Source organism: Chrysochloris asiatica, unplaced genomic scaffold (genome assembly GCF_000296735.1).
Source record: "Chrysochloris asiatica unplaced genomic scaffold, ChrAsi1.0 scaffold00054, whole genome shotgun sequence".
Lineage (NCBI taxonomy): Eukaryota > Metazoa > Chordata > Mammalia > Afrosoricida > Chrysochloridae > Chrysochloris > Chrysochloris asiatica.
The window spans coordinates 7,250,038-7,265,655 of NW_006408572.1; the positions used below are offsets into that span (position 1 = coordinate 7,250,038).

A 15,618-nucleotide genomic window follows, 5' to 3' on the forward strand; every position below is an offset into this window, starting at 1 on the left:
TGCTTAGAATCTTGAGGTGCTACTGAACCCCGTTTGTGACTAGGATAATGCCCTCGAGTTCCACCAATTTGTGAAGTGAGACGTGGAGCAGGTAATCTATCCTGTATTGGGGGCGCACACTGCGAACAAACTTTTCTGTTTTGTAAAAAAAAAACCACACCCAAGGTCGTCTTCTAACGTGGGTCACCAGTAGAAGGTCACCCCCAGGAAGAGACAGCTCTGCGCCGAAGCTGACGCGGCCAGAATTCTTACGTTGGGAGCTGGCAGACCTGAGCCTACAGATGGCACCCGCACCGCAGTAGCAATGGACGCGGTAAGTGGAGTTTGCCTGGGCTGTGCGCCGTCTTGTCCCCAGGGGTTCCTGTTGATTAGCGCCATGTTTTTCCAATATCAGCCTCGACCGAGCTGGTGGAAGCAATGCAGCCAGAGGATCTGCCCTGCTGAGATACCAGCTTTGGACGTGTCCTGGACGATATGGGACCCACGTCTGCATACCTCTCAGGCCCAGAATGTGAGCGTTTTATGGAATGAGACATTGGTGGGGGGAGGGCTGCCCTTGGTGCTTTTGGGGCTTCATCTTAGCCTGGAACCCTTCCAGAGTTGTGCCTGAAGATGAAGCCAGTTGGGATCTGACATTGAAGAGTTCCTGTTAGAAAACGACCAGATCCCTAGTTTATCATTTCAGACCCCAGAACCCACCTTGGCAGGTTCACCCACCTGCCATCTCCATCTGCTCTCAGATGTAAAGAAAATACACAGAGCACTAATACTGCATGTTGCATGTACTTTATTAGGAATGTAATTGTGGTATAACTGATAGAATAAATCTTTTTTTTTTTTTTTGAGTCTCCTTTACTTTAAACTCTCAATTTCCAACCATGCACTGTTGTTAAGTGCTGTTGAGTCGGTGTGGGCTCTGGTTTCTGAGGGGCAGCTGTCAGTTGAACTGATGACCTTATGATTTGCAGTCCAGTGCTGATCCTACAGTACCACACCAGGCACACTGGACCCTGCCAAACACCTTAATCTGTCCCAAGGGTCTCCCCATTATCTTCATAACATTCCTACAGTGCCTCCAAAAGACTTCACTCCGCTATCCACCATTCCAAGGTACAGCATCCCCAAGAAATAGCTGTACAGAGCCCTCAGTGTCATCTCTCTCCCTGTCAGGTCCCCTCAACATGCCAGTGGAGTTCTGGTGTGGCAATGCAGGATAAGTACTAGATTGCTAGCCTAAAGGTAGGTGGCTCAAACCCAGTCACTTCTTAGAAGCTACTTCCGGGGTCATGAGTTGAATCGGACTCGGTAAGACTTAACACATCACACACATAGTGGTTTAAAACAATATAAATGAATCCTATCAGTTCTGAAGGCCAGAAGTCTGAAATGAAGGTGTTAGCAGGGCTGCACTCCGTTTGGAAGCTTGAGAATCCTTTCTCTGCCTCTTCCAGCTTCTGACGGTTGTTGACATTCTTTGACTTTATGGTTATATTACTTCACTCTCTTGTCTCCATGGTCTTATTTACCTCTTCCTCTTCTCTCTCACATCTCCTTTTCTTCTCTTATAAAGACACTTGTCTTTGGATTTAGGGCCCACAAGATACCCAGATGCTCTCCTTATCTCAAGATCCGTAATTTACTTAGATCTGTAAAGACGTTTTATCCCCACTCCAAATATGGTAACATTCAAAGTTTCTGGGAAGTAGGATATGGACATATCTTTTGTGGGACCACTATTCAACCCATAGGGAGCCAGGTGGTGCAACAATTAAGTACTAAGCTGCTAAGTGAACAGAAAGGTTGGTGGTCTGAACTCACCCAGTACCTCGATGGGATTAAGACTTGATGATCTACTTCTGTAAAGATTACCATTAAAACAATTCCCAAACAACAAACACCAATGGGGCAGTTCTACCCTATCACAAGGGATTGCTATGAGCTGGAATTGATTTGATAGTGCCCAACATCAATAATATTTAATACATTTCATTAGGAGATTTTGAATAAACTACAATGTGAAAGCAACAGATACATTTCACTTGAATAAAAACTCACACTGAGGAAACAAACACATTGTAGATTAACAACATGACATTGTAGATTAACATGACATTGTAGATTAACAACAAAAAAACTTTTAAAACTTAAGTATTTAATGGACAGGATTAGGAAAAGGACTGCTTGATACATACATATTGTAGTTAAAAGCAGGCTATCTAATCTATTTAATTGCAAATATTAATACCCTAAATTAGCCCCTCTGTAAATAAAGACATTACAAATACTGTTGTTTAGGAAGACATGAGGGCAAGCTATATCTTAAAAACTATTTTAATTTCTCCCCTTTTTCCAGTTGATCTAACATTCTACATGGATTATACTTAGGATCTAACATTCTACATGGATTATACTTACAAGGAAAAATGTTAGCCTCCACTGAATTTAAGCACTAAGACTCAGCCAAGATTTCCCACTGATGTGGAATAAAAATCCAAATAAAATTAGAATCTAAATAAATAAATATTAAGTTACAAGGCAATTCCACAATGAACTGAAGAATGAAAAAAATTTTTTAAGTTGGTACAAGTCATATACCTAACAGTCAGTATAAATTTTGCTACTAAGTTTGTTCCATGCATCCTTCTGTTTCAATGGGATCTGCTTCTTTACTGTCCAATGTCTTCTATTCCTGGAGTCCAAGATAGTAAAGTGCTTAATATCATCAAGGTCTTGATCATGGAAGGGTTTGTTTTAAAACACAAACTTATTTCTTCTTTACTAAAGATCAAAGTGGCCTTTTCTGCTACTTGTTTCTTTCAATCAGGTATGTACCTCCCTCATTAAGTTTCTGAATAAGAGCAAGCATTCTAGGAACTGTCAGTGTGAAGGGCCTCATGTCCCCACCTCTCAGCACTGGACTTGGATGATGTCCTGAACCAATCGAGGGTAAAAGCAAGGCAACTGGTGGAGGATGACTTTAAAGCACTACAATATAAGTTAACAAGGCCAATAGTGATCAAAGTTGTTCTCACAATCTTGTAGGGAGTTGGCAATGTTGCAGAGAATGTCCTACAAGATCAACGTGGTCATGACCATGATGCAGGTAAATAAGATCATGGCTGAGGTCTACAAGTCCCTGAGTACCGAAGACCAGAGATGTATTACATGATGATTGACAAGGTTAAGTATCAGGTTGAAAAACTGAATTATGTCCATGTCCATCTGTCCCCGAGTACCCTGCCTCCTTTGGAGGTCCAGACAGTGATGGAGGATTCCATGAGCTCATCTACCATGTTGACCATGCTGCAGGAGCAGGTGGACAGGCTCATTGTACACATCTCTAAGAATAGCCTGAAGGTTTTGTCTTATACCAGCTTAGCCACTGCTGCCACAGCTGAGAATTCTGCACACAAACAGGATAAAAGAGACCACAAGTCAGGAACATGTGGTGGAAGAGGAGGCCACATATGAACAGGCTCATCATACAGAGCATGGAGAACCACTGGGAGGTCCTAAACCACGTTAGTCAGCACCCAAGGGCACCACTGACCAGCATGTCCCTGCTAAAGACAATAGTCCTGTGCAGCCAGGGGGATCAGTTGTGCAGGTTGGTTGCCTTAAACACCTGAGCCTGGCTGACTTCCCACCCCCTACAGCTTACTTTTTACTTTTGAAATTATATTGTGTTTTCTGTGATTAAAACTTTAAACTTACTGAAATGATAAAATAAAAGCTATATAGTTTTAAAAAAAAAAAACAAAAACAAAGAGCAAGCTAACTAAATTTGCAGTCCCACAGTATAATCAATGGCTGGCTAATAAAGGAGTCTGCTGAAGAAAGAGGGAGGAGGCTTTCTGCTCCCGTAAAGATTTATAGCCTCAGAAACCTTATACAGGGCCACTGTGAGTTACAACCAACTTGATGGCATTTCACAACAGCAGCAATAAAGGAATCACTCATCAAAACAAGAAGCCAAAAGATCACAAAGGACTTAAGAGCAAGGCACAATTTGACAAATATCCTAGACTAGCTGAGAAATAACTTCTTTAATATGTCTCCAAATGAGCCATTACTGAATGAAGAATCCCTTCCCATCTATTACAGTCCCCTAAGGACAGAGGCTTTAAGGATAGCTCATAGACACTTTAGGAGAATGTACAAGAAGATGTGAAATACAAGAAAGATCGAAATGCCTGGTGAAATAAAAGAAAGTTTCAAATGCCTGGTTCATAGAGTAAGAAAGGTCATTGGCTTACCATCCTTTGTGACAGTTTCTTTTTACCATTTAGAAATTTAAGATGTTTTCATCCTTTCACTTTCCTTTTCTATATTGTCTCTAATGCTTTGCAGTTTCCTGGAGTTCTGGACCAGGGATACCAAACTCTCCCTAAAGTCACTAGTCCCATGCTCTCTGCCAACATTTAAAAGCTCATCAAACAAAGTCAATGTCTGTCTGAGTTTGGCCTGAACAATTTTTTGCTCTTCTAATTCTGCAAGAAGGGCCTGTTTAGCACATAATTCAGTCTTATATTTCTTCTGTAACTGTTCAATTTCCTTTTGAAGAAGTTGGAATTCTTCTTCACTATAATGATGCATCTCCTGAGATTTATCTTCCGGAAGCAAAATGTTGGGAGGAATATGCAAAATCAGTTGTAGAAACAGCTGTTCCATTTTGCTAAAAAGATGATCAAAACGTCCTTTCATGAAGCTAAGAAACTTCTCTGTGCATTTACGAATTTGGACGGGGCTGATATCACAGTTTGAGATGCCATCCAGCTTCTTCACAATAACCTGTTCAACAGCCTGCATCACTTCAAACAGGTAGTCTTGAAATGCAATGTAGACTCTAAGCATGCAAGTCTGTGGTGTAAAGCCAAAGAACTGGGTCTCATATGTCATTGGATCAACAGACATCTTGGCTTATTTTACTAGGAGATTGTGAAAATTCTGCAAATGTGAAAAGGAAAAGAATTGTTAGAATACAAATTTATCTGAGAGAAGATACAAACCATATCACACATGGTGAGAAAAAGAAGCAAGCACATCAAAAAATAAGGAGTTTGTGGTTCCTGAGACCCAAATGCCACTTGTGGCCTTACTCATCCATAATGGTATACAAACCTTACCTCTCATGAAGCATTCCATCTGCCTGTATCCCCCTCTCCTCATTGCTTATTTTTCTCATTAATGAGGCCTTTTACATGTGGCTCAGTCTTCTGTAATCTGTTATCATCATAGGCAATTTTGAAGTCTAGATAGACAGGCCTAGAGACTAAGTTTCTTGAGTTTCAATGACCTCTTCATCTTCACTTTTTAATCCATCTGGCTCTTGGTATTTGTAACTTTTCTCCCTGATGGTTCTTAAGTTTTTTTTTTACCACAACACACTCACTCTCATTCACTCACATTTTACTTTAATTTCAAGACTTCCAGCCTTCTGGTATATTTTTTTAAATCTTTATCTCTCCCAGTTCACTTCCTTCCCTATGCATTTTAGGTCTCATGATTCATCATTTCAAATACTTGCTTGCCAATGTCCTCAACTTCCAATATTGGGAAAAAATCCAATTAGAAGCTGAGTAAGTCTCTTGCCAGCTTTACAATACACAACATGCTTTTTTCCAAGGGTCTGGGTACTGTCTCATAGAAACATGTGGGGCTACATAAAGTTTGTGGAAAAAATGGAATTAATAGTTCTGAATAAACAGCGATCCTGTATAAGGTTTCCAAGGAGCAGTTAGTGGGTTTGAACCACCAACCTTGAGATTGTTGTTAATGTTAAGTACCATCAAGTTGATTGATCACAACCCATAATGACCCTACATAGGGTTTCCGAGGAGCAGCTGGTGAGCTTGAACCACCAAGCTTGCAGTTCAAATGGCTTTGCAGTCTGGTGCATTAACCCACAGCGGCACACCAGGACCCCTTGAGATTGTTGTTGTTGTTAGGTGCCATCAAGTCAATCCTGGGCCAACTTCACTACTGTTGCCACACTTGAGTCCATCAATGCTGCCACTTGGCCAATCCATCTTGTTGGGAGTCTTCCTCTTTTTCTCTGACCCTCTACCTTACCCTTGAGATTAGCAGACTAATATTTATCCTTCAGCACCACACCACAAATAGCTACCTCAACCACTAGATGAATTTGAAGCGGAATTTTAAAAGAATTTGAAGAAATTGTATAGTTAAATCTTATGAGAAGAAAACCTTGAGAAATTATGTATGTAATGGTTATAAAGCAGTTGTACTGTTTAGCTGTATAAATAGGATAGAGCTTATCTTTGTAAGCTCACCCAGACTATCTATGTTGTTATATTTTAAGTGTCACTGAGTTGGTTCCTAACTCATAGCTACTCTGTATATGGTTTCCAACCAGTGGCTGATGAGCTTGAACTGCCGACCTTGTGGTCTAGTGCTTCATCCTGGACTCTGTAATACAGTTTAATCTGGATATGCTTATTCAAGAGTCCTGGTAGCACAATCGTTAATCACTTGGCTGCTAACCAAAAAGGTCCATGATTTGAACCTACCAAGCTGCTCTGTGGAAGCAAAGACTTGGGGATCTGCTCCTGTATCCTAGAAACCCTATAGGGCAGTTCTACTTTGTAGTATAAGATCATTAGGAATAAGAATCGACTTGATGGCACACATCTTATTCACTAAAACTGCTTTCGTTTCTCCATTTTGTAGAGAGGATTCCCTGGGGTGGCAGAATTGTTGTTTCCCCAGCACTTCTGAACACCCTCAGGTTCAAGTTCAAATTCTTTAAGCATGGCTTCCAAAGGCCTTTGTGACTGAGTCCTTACTAACCACATTCTGTCCTTCTCCTTAAGGACCTCACATATGTTTAACTGAGTTGACACTACTTCCTGTTTCAAGACATTTACCTTCTCTCATTTATTTTACTGATACCTTTCATCTCTTATTCCAGTAGGAATCTAGTTTTAAAGTATGGCTTCTCTATTTATCTTTATATATGTATTCTTGAAAACTAGTTTTGTATACATATGCTTACATTTTCCTCTATGTTATATCTGTGACCACTTCATGTTATACTTGTGTTAAGAGCTGTTGTGTCAGTTCCAACTCATAGCGACCCTGTTTAAGATTTTCGAGGAGCGGCTGGTGGATTTGAACTGCCGATATTGCGGCTACAACTGACCTTGCAGTCTAGTGCAATATCCTGCAGTGCCACACCATCATATTGTTGTTAAGTGCTGTTGAGTAAGTTTTGACTCATAGCAACCCTGTAAAGGGTTTCTGAGGAGCAGCAGGGGAGTTTGAACCACCGTCCTTGCAGTCTAGTGCATTTATCATGCAGCGCCACACCACACCATCAAATTGGTGGTGGCTGTGTCCTATGGAGTCAGTTCCAACTCATAGCAGTTCCAACCCAGTACAGGGTTTCCGAGGCTGTAAATCTTTACTGGAGCAGAAAGCCTCATCTTTCTCTCACAGAACAGCTGGTAGTTTTGAACTGCTTACCCTGAGGTTAGCAGCCCGATTCATAACCACTATGCTACCAGAGCTCCTTACAACCTACCATTTAATGTATGACATTCTTAACCTCACCAGTTTGATCTAGCTACTCCTTGCTCCAATCAAAGAGTGTTATGGTTTGAATTGTTGTTGCTGTCAACCCATAGCAACCCTGTATAGGGTTTCTGAGGAGCAGCTGGTGAGCTTCAACCGCCAACATTGCAGTTCAAAAAGCTTTGCAGTTTGGCGCATTAACCCACAGCACCACCACACCAGGACTCCCTTTGTTTCCCCCTAAAATTTATGTTGGAATCCTAACACTTATCTATGATGTAACCCTGTTTGGAAAAGGATTTTCTTTGATATGTTAAGGTCTTATCAGTGTGTGTCCTAAAACCAATCAGCTGAGTGATAAAAGCCATGACCTAGGAAAGCAGAAGTACAAGTGAGAACAGCAGACAAGGAACCAAGAACACCTGAACAATAGCTGAACCGTCCCCCAGAATGGGAGGGGAGAGCCTTCGCCTATGGCCAGGTGCTCTGAATTCAGACCTCTAGTCTCCTAACTTCCTGGAGTCCTGGCACTGTGGGTTAATGCGCTGGACTGCAAAGTAGCTTTAACAGCAAGGCTGGCAGTTCAAGGTCACAAGTTGCTCCTCGGAAACACCCTATACACAGTTGCTATGAGTCGGAAAGGACTGGAAGACACTAACAACTCCTAAATGGAGTCCTGGTTGGCGCCCTAGGCTAAGCACTGGACCCCAAGGTCGGTTTGAACTGCATATTCAAATTCACCAGCTGCTCCTGGGAAACGCTACACAGGGTCGCTATCAGTAGGAAATGACTTGAGGGCACTTAACGATCAGAAAACATGTTCTTGAAAGTCATCCGTATGGTGTTTTGGTTACAGCAACACTACCAAACTAAAACAGTGCCATTTTCTTTTCCTGTTTTCTCCTCGAGCAATGTCTTGGCCAACTACTATCCCTCTATTTGTTGTTGTTAAGTGCCATTGAGTCGGTTCCAACCCATAGAGACCCTGTAGAGGGTGGCAAGTTCAAATACACTTCCCTGATACCCATTCCCTACTCTGAATTACCACCAGAACTTCTCTTAGGGCACGGATGAGACCAAGTTCCACTTTAAACCCCAAAGCAAAATAAAATGCACTGCCATGGGGTCGATTCCCACGCATAATGACCCTGTAGGGCAGAAAAGAACTGCCTCTTTGGGTTTCTGAGCCTGTAACTCTTTATTTTTTAAAGTTTTTATTGTGAATTATGTGGGTTTACATGGGAGAACATCAGCTTCACATTCATCTTATCGTATTTTGTTTCATTGCAATGATTACAGTCCCCTCCATGCATCATCAAATAACTAAAGGGTACAGCCCACAGGCCGCCTCCCCCCCACCCGCCTCCAGTGTCAATCACTCCATCTGTCTACGCCATCATCTGTCTCCATGCCCGGCTTCACTGCCTCTCAGGGTAGGGTCCCACTCCTCACTTGATGGTCCCAGGAACCTCCCTTCCTTTTCTCAAAAAACATCTACATTTCCTACACTCACAGTCAGTCCTGATGGCAATTATTCACTATTGTACAAGACTCTTATCCCCATTTCCTTTTGCCAGCCTGGTCCCAACAGATTGGAAATCATTCAGTGGAGGTTCTACCTACCCCTGTCCTGTCTGGAACTAAGCTCCCTCTTGAAACTTTGTAAGCCAGTCACTTCTCGCCTTTATAGCCCCTCCACCCATTTTGGGTAGCCAATGCCTAAGTAACCCATCTCTATCAACCCGAGCCTGTAACTCTGCAGCCTCATCTTTCATACGCCAAGTGGCTCGTTGGTTTGCACTGCTAATCTTGTGGGACGCAGCCCAACTTGTAACCCACCACACCACCAGGTTCCTTTAGTCCCACTTTAAGGAGATTATTATTATTCGCAGGCCTGTCTCATTTTCCCTGCTAGGCTTTGCATTCTTAAGGGTAGGATGAGTTCGGCTAAAATATTTGCAAATTAATCGCGGGAGCTGTCCAGGAGTTTAGGAGCGTAAGAACCCTCAGAAAACGTCTCGCAGGGTGTAAAGAGTAAACAGAACTATTTCCGGCCTGCGACCCAGCTGCATGCCGGGACCTTCTGGTCGGACGCCTTCTACAAGGCTGGCGAGGTTGTTCTAATAGTACCCTCCATTGCCCCCGCTCAGAGGACTAATCCAGTTCATCCTTTCTTGCTCCTCTTCATTGAAAAGGTGGGCCCTCGGCACTTACCAAAGCGACCAGGGAGTGATGAACTTGACCTAACAGCGGCTTCCCGCCACCTCCTTTAAACCACAGTACGTTGCCAGACATTGGCGGCACCGCAAGCGCCCGAAAGTTCCGACTGATACTTACCTCAGCGAACGGAAGCAAAGGCGGGATTCGGTGGCTCTCCTGATTGGCTGGCTGTCCTTTCGGAAGTAGGAGACCCTACCTTGGTGATGAAAAGAAGCCAGGCGGGAAAGTAAGCTGTGGCTGGCAGGGATTGGCGAAAGAAACCGGACGTTGGTGGGTGGAGAAGAAGGCGGAGGCCAGTAGAGTTGCCACTCGTGATTGGTGAATGTGTTTTCTTTAGCTATCTATTGATTGGTGGGTGACTGACTGCGCAACGCCTATTGGACAATATAAAGGTACCTAAAAAAGGGAGCTACCTTCTCTTTGATCCCACCCCGCTGCTTGAGTCGACTGGCGGAAGGGGAAGTGGGGGCTGGCGGCGGTGGGAAAGATGGCGTACCAGAGCCTCCGGCTGGAGTACCTACAGATCCCACCAGTGAGCCGCGCTTACACCACCGCCTGCGTCCTCACCACCGCCGCTGTGGTGAGTAGCTGCAGCGCCAGCTTCTGGTTACTGCCAGCTGGATGTGATTGGGTCTTAAGAAAGCTGGGGTTTCGGCCTCCGGGCGGCCCAGAGGGGCTGGTCCCAGGGGTGGATGGAGGCGTCCAGGGTTCTCGCTAGTGTTTGGGGTGGTCCCGAGAGTGCTGATTGCAGAGAGGGGAGCGCGACCCCTTGACAGGTGGAATGAATGGGGTCAGGACATGAACTATGAGGCCAGACATATAGCGCATCTGGACAGCAGGAGCCGCCCACCCAGAACATTTGTCTGAGAGCGTTGGGCGATGGCCAGGTGGCACCATGGTAATTGAGAAAAGCAACTTATATTGAGAGTAGAAAGCAGGGAGTTGTCATGAATGAAAGATCGCAAAAAACAGAGGAGGTGCGGATATAGGGGTTAGCTGGAGGGACCCAGCTCTGACGGCGGCAGGGTATTGAGTCTCTGTTTTTTTCTCAGACGAGTGAATTACATTCACAGCTGTTTTTGGCAATGCCCATGTGATACGCACATTTGTTGCAGCTGCTGTGACTTGTCCACTATTAAGTGATCACAACCTTCCTGTGATATCTTTATGTCAACCTCAACATAAAATAAACTTATTGTATGTTAAGTATTGGGAACACAAAGAATTGTACCATTTCTGAAGATTTTTTGTTTATTCTTACCAATTTATTTCTCTAGCCCAAGAAGGGTTTAAAGGATTTCATTCTAAATGACTTAAGTGATGGAAATTGCTAGACTTACTACTCTTTTCTTGGAAATGAGGAGAATTTGCTTCGTTGATTTGCTTTAAGAAGCTCCTTTTCTATTTCAGCAGTTGGAATTGATCACACCATTTCAGTTGTACTTCAATCCTGAATTAATCTTTAAACATTTTCAAGTAAGTGGTCCATTAAAATCAGTTATTGTTTTTCTTAACTTTTTTTTCTTACTTGTTAGTAGCAAGTCCTGCCTATGTTATCTCAAAAAATAATCACTTCATTGAGCTTCAGTGTCACCTAGATAAAACTCCTAGTATCAAACTCGTTCTCATGTGCCAAATCAGAATCACTAAGGATAGGAATTAAGGATTTGTATGGTTTTCATGTGTCCAGTGAGAGTGGGAATTACTGGTTTAGAGGTAATGCTGTAATTTGAGAGACTCACCAGCTGCCCACAAGAGTCTCCCAGAATGTCTCCTCCATGCCTAGGTACACTTCACTTTGATATTTATGACATGGTCCAGTCCTGTTGTTGTAAAGTGCTGCTGATTGTTGTAACTCATAGGGTTTCTGAGGACCAGCTGGTGGATTATTCTAAAAGAATATGTCAGTTTCTTAGATTTCCGTGGAAGACAATAATCCCATAAAATACAGTAATCTTTTCAGTGATGAGAATGCTTTAAGAGATGTAATTGCTTCCTCCAAGACAATCATACAGGCTACAGGTGGGGTGAGGACAAGACCAAAAAGCTATTAATTCTGCTTCACTGCTCCCTGTGTTTCAAATCGTTTTATTCACTTTTGACCCATTTCACTTGCCTTTCAAGGCTCAGCTGTTGTATAGCCACCTGTGACTTGTCCTCTGTGTGTCCCTAGAGTAGCTGTAGGTCCTTTGAGAGTGTATCTCACTCTCCGTGGACTTATTTTACATGCTTGTGTCCTCCCCATGGGAAGGACATTACAATTCTGGGTGCAGTTAGCATGTAGAACTGAATTGTGTTGACTTTGACTTTTTTTGTTAAGTGCCTACTTAGAGCAACCCTGTATAGAATTTGAGGTTGAAGAGAGCCTCACCTTTCTCACAAGGAGCCACTGGTGGGTCCAAACAGCCAAAGTGTGGTTTGCGCTCCAGTGTTTATCCTACAAAGCCACTATGCTCCTGTGTATCAACTTTAATAATAATTCTCAAGAACCTAATCATGTACGAAGCAGCCATTTGATCTCATGTCACATGGTGTCTTCTGGAAGCTGTAGCTTCATCTAAGAATTGCTTCCTAATGGCTTGCTTGGCTTGACTTTGCCTGGGGGTTAAACCCTTGATGACATCTTGCGTCTGGATTGGGAGTTGGGCGTACCTTGTTTTATTGCACTTAGCTTTTCAGTGCTTTGCAAATACCAGGATTTTTTACAAATTGAAGTTTTGTGATAACCCCTATTCCTCAAACACGTCTAGTGGTGACATCTTCCCAAAAGCATGTGCTCACTTCTGGTCTCTTTGCCACGTTTTGATAAAATGTCCAGCATTTCAACCTTTTTCAGGATGCACACTGAATACATGACAGGATAGTGTAAACATAACTTTTTAACCAGAAATTCTGTGGAATTCACTTTATTTCTGTAGTCACTTTATTGTGGTCTGGAACCAAACACGCAATATATCTCCAAGGTGTGTCTGTAAAACAGGGAGGGTAGTATCAGTCTGTTTCTCACAGAATCATTAAGATTCACATGAGGTGGTAGACTATTAAAATGTTTAGTGTTTTACTGGTATGGGGGTGGGGGCTTGGGTAGGATTTCCTACATGAAAACTAGTTGTTGTTGTTGTTATGTGCCATCGAGTTGGTTCCGACCCATAGCGACCCTGTACAGGGTTTCCGAGGCTGTAGATCTTTACGAGAGCAGAAAGCCTCCTCTTTCTCCCACGGAGCGGCTGGTAGTTTCGAACTGCTGACCTTAAGGTTCGCAGCCCAATTTGTAACCACTATGCTACCAGAGCTCCTTTATCCTTGTATTAAACCAAAACCCAACCCACTACCACTGAGTCGATTCCAACTCATAACTACCCAATGTACGGTTTCATAAACTGTGAATCTTTATAGTAACAGTCTCATCATTTTCCTATGGAGTGGCTGGTGAGTTTGAACTACTAATTTTGCATTTAGCAGCACACTGCCTAATCTTCAGCTCCACCAGGTTCCGTATCCTTATTGTTGTTAGAGTACCATCAAGTCGGTAGTGACTCATAACGAACTTATGCACAACAGAATGAAACACTGCCCAACCTTCTCAGTCGTTGCTAAGCTTGAGATCATTGATGCTGCCACTGTGCCAGTCCATCTCATTGGAGGTCTTCCTCTTTTTCACTGACCCTCCACTTTACCAAACATGAGGTCCTTCTTCAAGGACTGGTCCCTCCTGATAATATTTCCGAAGCATGAGAGATCAAGTCTGGTCATGCTCTTCCAAAGAGTATACTGGCTTGTACTTCTTCCAGCCCAGATTTGTTTGTTCTTTGGCAGTCCGTGGTTCTTTTAATATTCTCCTCCAACACCATAACTCAAATGCAACAGTTCTACGATCTTCCTTATTCACTGTCCAGCTTTCGCATGCATTTGAGGCTACTGAAAATACCATGGCTTAGGTCAGGTGCATCTTAGTCTTCAAACTGACATCTTTGCTTTTGAATTCTTCAAAGAGGTTTTGTGCAACAGATTTGCCTTATGTTACAGTCTAATTATGGTGGAATTCTAACTGCCTAGTAGAAACATGGAGTCCTGGTGTGGCGCTGCAGGTTAATGCTCTGGGGTGGACTTGAACCACAAGGTCAGCAGTTCAAGCCATCAGCTGCTCCTTGGGCCGCTATGAGTAGAAAACAACTCAGTGGCACTTAACAGCAGAAAGGTTTCTTGATAGTATTTATATTAAACTCCTGGGGGTTGTCTGTATAAGAGCATCATTTTCTATTGAGCCTGAAGTTCTGTTGTGGAGCTGTAGGATAAACACTGGACCACAAGGCTGGTTTGAGCCTCAAGGTTGGCTGTTCAGGCTTACCAGCTGCTTCTTAGAAATCCTGTACAGGTTCGGACTGATGCAATGACACTTAGCAACAAATATTGAGCCTGGTCTTCCCAGCAAATTTTTGCTATTTTTAGCTGACCTGGTGTGGTGCTGCAGGATAATTCACTGGACTGTAAAGTCGGTTTGAACCACAAGGTCGGCGGGTCAAACCCACCAGCCGCTCTTCGGAAGCCCTATATATGATTGCTGTGGGTTCGAACTGACTCAACAGCACTTAATAACAAATATGCTATGATTTTGTTGCTGCTGCTGCTGCTGTTTTAAAGACAATCACAATTTCAAAATTTCTGTCCCATTTTCTTATAAATTTGAAGATCTAAGTTATATCTTTCACACTTTCAACTAGAATCAGCACAAAAATTATTTTGTCAAATTGTTTTTTATATCAACATGAGTTTTAGGCTTATGTCTTAGTTTCTTAGTGCAGCTGAAATAAAATATCACAAATGAGTGTCTTCAATGAATAGAAACTTATTTCCTCGTGGTTGTTTGTTATTAAGTGTCTTTGGGTCAGTTTCGACTCATAACGACCCTCTATAGGGTTTCCTAGGAGCACCTGGTGGGTTTAAACCATCAATGTTGTGGTTTGAAGTCCAGTGCTGACCCTAAAGCACCACACAGCTTGGAAGCTATGTGCCATGGAGTCGGTTCTGACTCATAGTGACCCTGTATAGGGTTTCCAAGGCTGTAAATCTTTACAGGAGCAGAACACCTCATGTTTCTCCCATGGAACTACTCGTAGTTTTGAACTGCTGACCTTGGGGGTAACCTGTCGACTCGTAACCACTATGCTACCAGAGCTCCTTGCCAGTTTAGAGCACTTTGAATTCTGGGTACGGGGTCTAGAGGAAGGCTTTCTCTCTGGGTTCTGGTTTGTATCTCTTTTAAGCGTCTGGTTCCTTAGTGATCTTCATGTGACATCTTCTTTGCCTTTACCCTTTAGTCAGTCCTCAGGTCTAGAAGGGAACTCTCCCCTGAGGTTCAATTTTCAGCACAACTATCTGGTAGCGTAGCGGTTACGAATGGGGCTGCGAACCCCAAGGTTAGCAGTTCAAAACTGCCAGCTGTTCCGCTGGTGAAAGATAAGGCTTTCTGCTCCCGTAAAGATTTACAGCCTCGGAAACCCTATAGAGGGTCCCTATGAGTCGTCACTGACCCCATGGCAGGCACATAACCACTACCACCATAGGTCAATAAAGGGAACAATAACACTAGTGAGATAAGCCTTAGAATAATCAGCCATTTGAGGTCAAAGGACAGCATTTATCCAAGGACAAAGCTCAGTAGGGTCAGAAAAGAAGGAGGAATGGAAACGAGAGAAATGGGCTAAGTGTTATATTGTTGTTGTTGTTGTTGTTAAGTGCCATCAGTCGATTCTGACCCATAGCGACCCTGTATAGGGTTTCCAAGGAGTAGCTGGGGAGCTTGAACCACTGACCTTACAGTTCAGACGGCTTTGCAGTCTGGCGCATTAACCTACAGCGCCACGC

General features: G+C 43.2%; 2 protein-coding genes across 2 annotated transcripts in view; one reads left to right on the plus strand and one right to left on the minus strand.

The window, feature by feature from the left end:
- Window positions 1-4,268: 4,268 nt before the first annotated feature.
- On the minus strand, window positions 4,269-4,914 carry MIS12 (MIS12 kinetochore complex component). The gene has a single exon (XM_006863296.1). The coding sequence runs from the start codon at window positions 4,912-4,914 to the stop codon at window positions 4,294-4,296; it is 621 nt and encodes a 206-aa protein (XP_006863358.1). The 3' UTR covers window positions 4,269-4,293.
- A 5,326-nt stretch (window positions 4,915-10,240) lies between these two features.
- DERL2 (derlin 2) overlaps window positions 10,241-15,618 on the plus strand; it is a 13,907-nt gene continuing 8,529 nt past the window's right edge. The window contains exons 1-2 of the mRNA XM_006863481.1: window positions 10,241-10,333; window positions 11,164-11,229. Of these exons, the coding sequence (XP_006863543.1) occupies window positions 10,241-10,333; window positions 11,164-11,229 (159 nt within the window). The remainder of the gene's footprint in view (window positions 10,334-11,163; window positions 11,230-15,618) is intronic.

What these genes read in the sequence shown, in the direction of transcription:
- MIS12 (XM_006863296.1), bottom strand. Translation starts at nt 4,914, where the DNA reads ATGTCTGTTGATCCAATGACATATGAGACCCAGTTCTTTGGCTTTACA.